The 10,519-nt window shown below is 37.6% G+C and overlaps 1 protein-coding gene across 2 annotated transcripts; it reads right to left on the bottom strand.

Moving 5' to 3' along the window:
* Window positions 1-5,139: 5,139 nt before the first annotated feature.
* On the bottom strand, window positions 5,140-10,519 carry LOC121180077 (polymeric immunoglobulin receptor-like). Of its 2 annotated transcripts, none has more exons than XM_041035209.1 (8): window positions 10,473-10,519; window positions 9,832-10,161; window positions 9,222-9,542; window positions 8,631-8,951; window positions 8,054-8,143; window positions 7,567-7,674; window positions 7,394-7,464; window positions 5,140-6,635 (listed from the first exon to the last, which is right to left on the bottom strand). In XM_041035209.1, exons 1-8 carry the CDS (start codon window positions 10,513-10,515, stop codon window positions 6,489-6,491), a joined length of 1,431 nt encoding a protein of 476 aa, XP_040891143.1. In that variant the 5' UTR covers window positions 10,516-10,519; the 3' UTR covers window positions 5,140-6,488. The 2 variants fall into 2 exon arrangements, with proteins under 2 accessions (XP_040891143.1, XP_040891144.1); XM_041035210.1 differs by having other exon boundaries at window positions 8,054-8,104.

Below are 10,519 nucleotides of genomic sequence, written 5' to 3'. Positions count from 1 at the left end.
GGTGTAAATTATAATTATCAAGGAAAATAATTGTGGTGACCTCCCTTCCTTTTATCTGGCACCACTGTCAGGTAACAAGACCAAGAGTCTTGTACAGCCATGGCAGCAAATCTGTGAGGATGAACTCCAGCCACAGAGGTGCTGTTAGCTGATTGCTAACATTAGCGTACTAAAATTCTCACAGTGACAATGCTAACATGCTGATGTTTAGCATGTTTGCCATGTTCACCATCTTAGCTTAGCCTTATAGCGTGCTAACATTTGCTAATTAACACCATACAAAAAACACAAGTGAGGCTGTTGTGAAAGTTGTCAGTTTTACAAATATCTGGTCATAAACCAAAGTATTGGACGAACTGAAATGTTGACCTGATGGTGGCAATAGACAGCACCACCCGAAACATATACTTGACATATTCAGATTCAGTAATGGTAAAAAGTAAGTTTTTAGCAAAAGAAAAACTAAACTAAAACTAAATTTAAAAAATCACTGTGGTAAAAGTAGGGTATTTTGTACCACACATTTGTAATGTGGATTGTAAAGAGCATTGCAGCTTCTTGTGTCCACCAACAAGGCTTTGGACTTTTGTTTCCTTACATCTGCGTCATCCATCACTTCCTCTCTGTCTGCGTCCTTGATTGTTTTTCGGTTCACGTTGACTTCAGCTCCTGGAAACACACAGGCCAAGAAATGGTTGCACAGTTTGCTTGCATTTGTATGTGTGTTTGTTTGTGGGTGCACGGCTCTGTCCATGTATGTGTGTGTAAAACATACCTTGTACTTTGTGGCATTTGTATTTATAAACCATGACCACGGCAAATATCAGAATGAGCAAAATCACAGCGGGAACGATGTAAACCACAGAGTGAAAGAGTGAAGCATCTAAAACAATACAGACACACAGAGGAGAATAAAATATACACTTCCTGAAAACACACACCAGCAGCACTAACTGCTCATGTATCTGTTAACACAATCTTAAGGTCATGACAACAGAAGTAACTTCAAGATATCAAAAGTGTGGCCTCAGACGGATACTCATTCACACTTCACTTAACAGAAGTGCACGCACACGAACACACACACACACACACATACCTTTGACAGTCTTGTCAGGGGTATAGGTTGATTGTGGTCTGATAGTTTCCACAGTGATGGTAGAGATGGTAGAGGTCACAGTCAGAAAGACTGTCAGAAAAAAATATAATCTTAGCAAACTTTCCTCTTTTTAATCATGCTAGCAGCAGGGCTCTCTGGATCATGATTTTAGTCAGCTGTTTGGTCCATCACTTTAGTCCAGACCAAAATATTTGAATAACTTTTGGATTAAGAAAAAATAAATTATATAATATAATATATATAAATAATTATTTTGGTGACTAGACTTTACTACTAGATTACTAGAATACTAGACTTTTTTTTTCAAGCACCACCAGCAGGACAAAAAGTTGACTTTTCCAGTGAAATATCTCAAAATGCAGGTAAATCTCTGTGCAACCTTCCCTTAATAGAATATAAAGGTAGTTTTGCTATTTTTTTAGTTTGGAATTCAGAGGGAAGGAGGAGGGGTCCATTATGACATGTTAATATGATGAAGACTTGAGCCAGATAAAACCTGGATGTAACTTAAAGCTGCATTAATTTCCACTCTTCTCTTGGACCTTTATTTTTACTCTCTTTTCATAATCTCACCTACTGACAGTTGAATCTTAGTGTAGTTTCCAGCGCTCCACTCAGAGTCTGAACCACACCAGTATGTCCCAGCATCACCTGCTTTCAGCTCTGTGATCGTCACAGAGAACGAACTGGAGGAAATGTCATCTATCAGTGTGAACCTGAGGTCAGTCTGGCCTGAGTTGTTCTGACTCGTCACCACATCTGTGCAGTTGTGGCGGTGGTCTCCCTTACAGAGGAACTTCCTGTTTGTCCCGTGTTGTGGTGGATAAGGACACTGCATAGTTAGTGGACGTCCCACCGTGCCATTCAGGCTGTTTGACTTCACACAGCACCACCCTGTCAGACAGACGGAGGTTTGAGTAAAATTATTTATGACTCTAACAACAGAGCAGCCTGTATTCAGGTCAGATTACAAATGGATGCTCACATCTCTTATGGTTCAGTTTTCCTTTAAATATTCAATATATTTTGACCAATTATACAAGAGTAAGAACAAAGTTTTGTTAGTTTTCAGACACTTTTAGTTCTGTAGTATTTTTTTCTCAATATCTGTTAAAAGTAGTGGTTGATTGCAGAATAAGTCAGGTAAACAAAATCAGAGGACACAAGTTCAGACACCAGCCACAGAATAGCTACTACAGAAAAACATGACAATGAACCATCAAATGTAATCAATAGTGAGGTTTTATGTTCAGCTACTTATTTGATGTTTTATCATTTTTTTTTTAAATCACAGTGAATTTACAATAGAAAATGATATTATTCTATTTTTCCATTCAAATGCCACCTCTTATACTCATTGTATTCACAACCTTTTTATTTATAATTCATGATTCTTTGTTTATCTATTTACCTGGCACCACATCCAGTTTTACTTCAGCAGGGTAGTAATCCGTTCCAGTTCTGGTCACCCCACACCAGTATTTCCCAGCATCCTGAGAACTCAGGTCAGAGATGGTGGTTGTGAAGACTCGTTTGCTTTTGTCATCATAGATGGAGTATTTGTCCTTCTTTGCTGCTGTAGTCATAATAAGAACATCATTGTCGCCACATTTATTCCTGCACAGGTATTTCTCATAGTCCTCATAACCGCTGTCATAACGACAGGAAACATGAACGTCTCCTCCTTCATATCCAGACACATGGATCACAGCTGCTTCACTGGTCACACAACTCAGAGCAGCTGTAAAGAAAAAACAACATGAAACAGAAAAAAAAAAAAACACTTGGAAATGAGGCTTCGTTCTCTATCATCTACTTTATTCTCATATTGACAGAGAACAAAGGTGCACGTCACAGCTGTGACAGGCAACTTGTATTTGCATTAAAAGACATAAATGAGTTCATACAATCCAAGTAACTTACTGCAGAGGATGAACAGCAAGTTTTGAAAGCTCCACATCTTCACATCTGAAGAAGAATAGTGACTAAAGCAGATGCAGTTGTAAACCACATCATGTGTTGTGTGAAAATAGGAAATATTTTGAAGAAGCAGCAGCGTTCATGATGCTGCGAATATCCGGTGGGTAAATGCAACACCTACAGCACGTGTCAGTGAAACATACAAATGTTATATTTCCCCCATTTGTGTCAGTAAATGATCATGTGGTTTATGTAAAGAACAACACAGTTGAGGAGTTTATATGATGTACACTTTAGATTAATTTAAGTACACAGTCTTATTGAAATGAGAGAAAAGAAATTATTAAAAATACATCAATGTAGAAAATCCTCTGTGTTTTGACTTTACTACAACATCTTTGTGATGTGACGTCCACTGAGTTGTAAATTTTGATTTATTCTCTGCAAAAGCTAACACTCAGCTGAACACCCAACCAGGCAACATAAAGAGTTTTAGTTCCCTCAGCAGCTTTAAAGAGATGTATTAGAGGCAACTTATCTCTATGACCAGTGACTCTGCATTTCATTGGTTTTGCTTTGTATAAAATGTCTGACATGGAGTGTGTGATGTCCTGCTCTCTGTCATTTTGTATTATGTGTCTTGTCTTGTTTGACAACATAACATAGTGAATTTAACACAGCACATCTGTAGTGATGTTTTCATTCATCTTCATTTTCACTCTTTTAAAGTTTGATTTCTGAGACAAATTGACAGATGTACATCCGTTGTTGTGGACAGTAGGTGACTTTTTCTCTTTATGTTAATTCTTGAAGTGATCGTGAAAACATCCAAGTAACTTATCGCAGAGGATGAACAGCAGGTTTTGAAGGTTCCACATCTTCATGTTACCGCAAAGAAACAGAAACTACAACTGATGCGGTGACTGTTCACACAAACAGCAGAGTATAAAGTGTTGAGAATATCAGTGAGGGGTAAATATTACAACTTCAGTTTGTTACATCAAACTGCAAATCTTGAAATCCCTCATCCAAACCAGCAGGTTTATCATTGTCAAATTATTACATTGATACATGTATCCGACAAAACATCAGAATGACTGAGGTATTTTATATGATTTCTTTAAAAAAAGAGGAAAAAGTCACCGTCATGGCTCTGTTACAAAAAACAAACAAATTGCGGCTTAAATGCACTAATCATGTGATTTCTGTATTTTATCATTGATATTTACTGGAATATGTTTCCTGTTGCTTTCAAGAGCTTTTAAATATCTTAAGCATAGAACTACAATAGTTTCAAAACTGCAAACATTTATCTAAAAACAGGAACAGTGTGTGTAAGTCAACATGTCATTATGTTGGATTAGAGTTGATCCTCAAAATTAACACCTTCTTATTTGGTGTGATGAAGATGAGACAGACATCCTCTGTCCACACACAAGAAAAACAAAACAAAACAATTTTGTACTCATTTACACTTAATGATTTTCAGTGCAATCTGTTATCTCATATAGGTCATATAATAATTATTCTCTCTGTAGAACTGAATCCAGTGTAACATTAAATCAGCACCAGCAGAGGGCTCAGTGTGACACAGGAACCAGAGGTCTGACTGTGAGTTTTGTAGGAAGTGGATTTAATCAGGAGCACAAACTACAATTTCTGAAAGCTGAATAAAAATAACTTGATGTGTGTGTGTGTCTCCTCTTGAATATCTCTAAAACATATTTTAGCGCTCCAGTGTAATAGGAGGATTACTGTGTCTTTTGGGAACTAATAAGAGCTCACATCTGAAACGTGACAAGCTGCCACAACTTGATACCACATATCTGTAAAAAGGTCACAGCACTATTGTATGAGATGTTAAAAGGTAAAGTAGAATAGTTTCCAGTGACATTCAGTGCTGCAGAAGCATAAACTGTGTTAAAATTGAAACAAAGAAGTAAAAGTACTTCAAACTTAACATTACTTGAGTAAATGTATTTTGTTATTTTTCACCACTTGATTTTAGTTTATCAAAAATTTGGAACTATCGTATTTCTAGATCTGTTGTAGTGCTGCAAATGCAGACCCCCAGAGACAGACTGATGCTTTAATTACAGTCCTTTAATTAAACTCAAAATCACTGGCTGAAGGTCCAGGGCCAGGAAAAGGAAACTCAAACAACTGAAAATCACCCAAAATCAAGAACAAAGACAGGAAACACAAAACACAAGGCAAACTCCAAAAGTCCTTACTCTAGATAAAAAGGCAACCAAGGCAAGTCCAGAAGGGGAAAACATTAGGCAGAGGAACAGACATGGGGAAGCAGGGCAGAAACCCATGCTGAAACCAACACAGACAAACTGACAAGAACATCGAAACAACGAGACATATATACACAAGGTAATAGGCAACAGGTGAAACCAATTAGGGCAGGGCAGACAATCAAAAAACGAAGGAAAGCAGACAAAGACAGAAAGTACGCTGGGGACTGATACACAAGGGTTTGGGCTTCAAAATAAAACAGGAAGTACTAACAAATCCCAAGAACAGGAACACAACAACAGGATTTCCATATGGAACAAGAAATACTGAACAAACTCAAGAACCCAAAGAACAAGAATAACACAATTACAGAAATCTAACTCAGGAGTTACACAACCAAAAAGATTTCTAAACAAAACAGGAAGCTGCTAAAAAAAGCTAAAAAAAAAAACTAAACAAGAGTCCTCAAAAAGAGCACAATGGGTTTTAAGAGAAATCCAAGCAGAACTCAAAACTCACCCATGGCAGGAAACAACATCAAGTCAAAACTCAGTCCGAACTCACATCTGAAACGTGACAAGCAGCCACAACTACACTCAACATATTTGTAAAAAGGTCACAAGACAAATGAGAACCAGTGGTTTGATCTTAACAATGAGCTGTGTTTTATAAACCTACTGTATGAAAGGTTAAAAGGTGAAGTACAATAGTTGCCCCTGACGTGTAGTGGAGTTAAAGCATGAACTGTTATAAAATGGAAACAAAGAACAAAGAAGTAAAAGTACTTCAAATTTGTACTTAACATTACTTGAATAAATTTCCACCAATTTATTTCTGTCCATCAAAAGTTTGGAACTGACAGACTGACAATGTAATGATATTATGTTTATATCCCATTTATTTGGTGCAAATAAAAATGACTATATTTTGGAAAGACTGGCTTTTCTTGGTTTCATTTATTTATTCACTTTTACTAAAAGTACATATTTACATGTAGGTAATTTATATTTGGAGTATTTAGCTGGAATGGCCATTCTCAGCTTCTTACAAGGAGCGCAGGCGTGTTATATTGTTATATTATCTATTAGCAATCATAATGAGTGAACAGGTGACAGCAAAAGTGTAAAATCAAAGTTAAAGCAATGAATGGGTGAGTGCTGAATATGTCTGAGGCTAATTATAAATCAAGTCTGGAGAAATAACATCAATGTAAGGTTCTCTCTTTTTTCTTAGCAGTGACATTTTGATACACAGAGTCTTGTTGTCTTTTATCATCATATTGGTGACAAGTGCTCTGGTGTTTGGAGGTCCTCTGCTGCGAATACACGACAACGTCTTGATTTTCATAAATCTAAAAAAGACAAACAAACAACAAACTGATTAGAGGGTGACTTTACTCACACAATGACTAACTCATGTTGCAGAGACCCCAGTTATTATTCACATATTCTGGATTAAATGGATCGGTAATTATTAAAAACTACATTTTTTTTTTTTTTTTTTTTGCTGGAGTCTAAAAATGGTCTAATAATCACTTAATCAGTTCATTTGTTGAGTACTTTGTTCCAGAGCGACACATCTTGTGGTCTACAGGTCAGATTGCTGTGAAATGAGGTGTAAATTATAATTATCAAGGAAAATAATTGTGGTGACCTCCCTTCCTTTTATCTGGCACCACTGTCAGGTAACAAGACCAAGAGTCTTGTACAGCCATGGCAGCAAATCTGTGAGGATGAACTCCAGCCACAGAGGTGCTGTTAGCTGATTGCTAACATTAGCGTACTAAAATTCTCACAGATGCTGATGTTTAGCATGTTTGCCATGTTCACCATCTTAGCTTTGCCTTATAGCATACTAACATTTGCTAATTAACACCATACAAAAACACAAGTGAGGCTGTTGTGAAAGTTGTCAGTTTTACAAATATCTGGTCATAAACCAAAGTATTGGACAAACTGAAATGTTGACCTGATGGTGGCAATAGACAACACCACCCGAAACATATACTTGGCATATTCAGCTTCACTAATGGTAAAAAAGAATATGTTGTTAGTAAAAGAAAATGAAACAAACAAATACTAGCAAAGCTTTGGACTTTTGTTTGCTTACATCTGCGTCATCCATCACTTCCTCTCTGTCTGCGTCCTTGATTATTTTTTGGTTCATGTTGACTTCAGTCCCTGGAAACACACAGGCCAAGAAATGGTTTGTTTTCTTGCATTTGTATGTGTGTTTGCTTGTGGGTGCACGGCTCTGTCCATGTATGTGTGTGTAAAACATACCTTGTACTTTGTGGCATTTGTATTTATAAACCATGACCAGGGCAAATATCAGAATGAGCAGCAGCACAGCGGGAACGATGTAAACCACAGAGTGAAAGAGTGAAGCATCTGAAACAATACAGACACACAGAGGAGAATAAAATATACACTTCCTGAAAACACACACCAGCAGCACTAACTGCTCATGTATCTGTTAACACAATCTTAAGGTCATGACAACAGAAGTAACTTCAAGATATCAAAAGTGTGGCCTCACAGTATTTGGTGCTTTCATGTTCCCTTTTTATTAATCATCACACACACTTTGTCATTTAGGAAGATATTTCCTTTGCTTTCATTCACTACGTGAAGACTTACCCAAACTGGAACCATAACCACTGCATGATAACATAAGGTTCACCAAAACCAAGTGTTAAACCACTCAGTTTGCTTAACAGCAGTGCACACACACACACACACACACACACACACACACACACACACATACCTTTGACAGTCTTGTCAGGGGTATAGGTTGATTGTGGTCTGATAGTTTCCACTGTGATGGTAGAGATGGTAGAAGTCACAGTCAGAAAGACTGTCAGAAAAAAATATAATCTTAGCAAACTTTCCTCTTTTTAATCATGCTAGCAGCAGGGCTCTGTGGATCATGATTTTAGTCAGCTGTTTGGTCCATCACTTTAGTCCAGACCAAAATATTTGAATAACTTTTGGATTATGAAAAACTAAATAATTATTTTGGTGACTAGACTTTACTACTAGATTACTAGAATACTAGACTTTTTTTTTTCAAGCACCACCAGCAGGACAAAAAGTTGACTTTTCCAGTGAAATATCTCAAAATGCAGGTAAATCTCTGTGCAACCTTCCCTTAATAGAATATAAAGGCAGTTTTGCCATTTTTTTAGTTTGTAATAAAGAAGGATGGAGTAGGGATTAAGTCCATTATGACATGTTGATATGATGAAGACTTGAGCCAAATAAAACCTGGATGTAACTTACAGCTGCATTAATTTCCATTCTTCTCTTGGACGTTTATCTTTACTGTCTTTTCATAATCTCACCTACTGACAGTTGAATCTTAGTGTAGTTTCCAGCGCTCCACTCAGAGTCTGAACCACACCAGTATGTCCCAGCATCACCTGCTTTCAGCTCTGTGATCGTCACAGAGAACGAACTGGAGGAAATGTCATCTATCAGTGTGAACCTGAGGTCAGTCTGGCCTGAGTTGTTCTGACTCGTCACCACATCTGTGCAGTTGTGGCGGTGGTCTCCCTTACAGAGGAACTTCCTGTTTGTCCCGTGTTGTGGTGGATAAGGACACTGCATAGTTAGTGGATGTCCCACTGTGCCATTCAGTCTGTTTGACTTCACACAGCACCACCCTGTCAGACAGACGGAGGTTTGAGTAAAATGATTTATGACTCTAACAACAGAGCAGCCTGTATTCAGGTCAGATTACAAATGGATGCTCATGTCTCTTATGGCTCAGTTTTCCTTTAAATATTCAATATATTTTGACCAATTATACAAGAGTAAGAACAAAGTTTTGTTAGTTTTCAGACACTTTTAATTCAGTAAGTATTTTTTTCCTCAATAACTGTTAAAAGTAGTGGTTGATTGCAATATTATGAGATACATCTGTGACCTCTCACCTTTGACCTCCAGCTCAGCAGCAGAGAAAACATCCAGGCCTGTGTCTCTATGGACACCACAAAGGTACGACCCAGAATCCTTTTGGGTCAGCCTGGTAATGGTCACTGTGAATTTCCTTGATGCCTTGTTGTCAGTAAGTGTGAACCGTCCGTTTTGTTTGCTGTCAGAGGTGGTTACTGCCTGCTGCTGACATGTGGAGGGCCGGTTTCCTCTGCAGATGTACTTCAGGTTGCTTTGATACGAATTCTCATAAGGACAACTGATGGACACTGAACCTTTCTCGTAACTTTGGATTTTGGTGGAACGGTCACAGCAGCTGTCTGTCAGTCAGGTAAACAAAATCAGAGGACACAAGTTCAGACACCAGCCACAGAATAGCTACTACAGAAAAACATGACAATGAACCATCAAATGTAATCAATAGTGAGGTTTTATGTTCAGCTACTTATTTGATGTTTTATGGTTCCTCCAGTAAATATTAAAAAGTCACAGTGAATTTACAATAGAAAATGATATTATTCTATTTTTCCATTCAAATGTCACCTCTTATACTCATTGTATTCACAACCTTTTTATTTATAATTCATGATTTTTTGTTTATCTATTTACCTGGCACCACATCCAGTTTTACTTCAGCAGGGTAGTAATCCGTTCCAGTTCTGGTCACTCCACACCAGTATTTCCCAGCATCCCGAGAACTCAGGTCAGAGATGGTGGTTGTTAAGACTCGTTTGCTTTTGTCATCATAGATGGAGTATTTGTCCTTCTTTGCTGCTGTAGTCATAATAAGAACATCACTGTTGCCACAGTCATTCCTGCACAGGTATTTCTCATAGTCCTCATAACCGCTGTCATAACGACAGGAAACATGAACATCTCCTCCTTCATATCCAGACACATGGATCACAGCTGCTTCACCGGTCACACAACTCAGAGCAACTGTAAAGAAAAGACAACATGAAATGTGAGAGAGACAATGCCTGGAACCTTTCACGCTTTTTTAAGTATATGTTCATGCAGCATCTTGCCAGTTTATCACTGTACATACATTATACACTGTGTGATTTCTATTATGTCATTTTTTAAATCATATAATGTAAACATAAATGCAGCTTGTGTTACAGGTGCATGATGAAATTATCAAGACCGCCATATAAACATGGTATTCTGCTATTAGCTACTTGTATTTGCAAGTAGCTTATTAACAGATTTATTTACTCATTTAATCTGAAAAAAAGCCCAAAACTTACTGCAGAGGATGAACAGCAGATTTTGAAGACTCCACATCTTCATGCGT

Source organism: Toxotes jaculatrix, chromosome 4 (assembly GCF_017976425.1).
Source record: "Toxotes jaculatrix isolate fToxJac2 chromosome 4, fToxJac2.pri, whole genome shotgun sequence".
Lineage (NCBI taxonomy): Eukaryota > Metazoa > Chordata > Actinopteri > Toxotidae > Toxotes > Toxotes jaculatrix.
The sequence above is the reverse complement of the archived record's forward strand: the minus strand, read 5'-3'. Positions and strand labels throughout refer to the sequence as shown.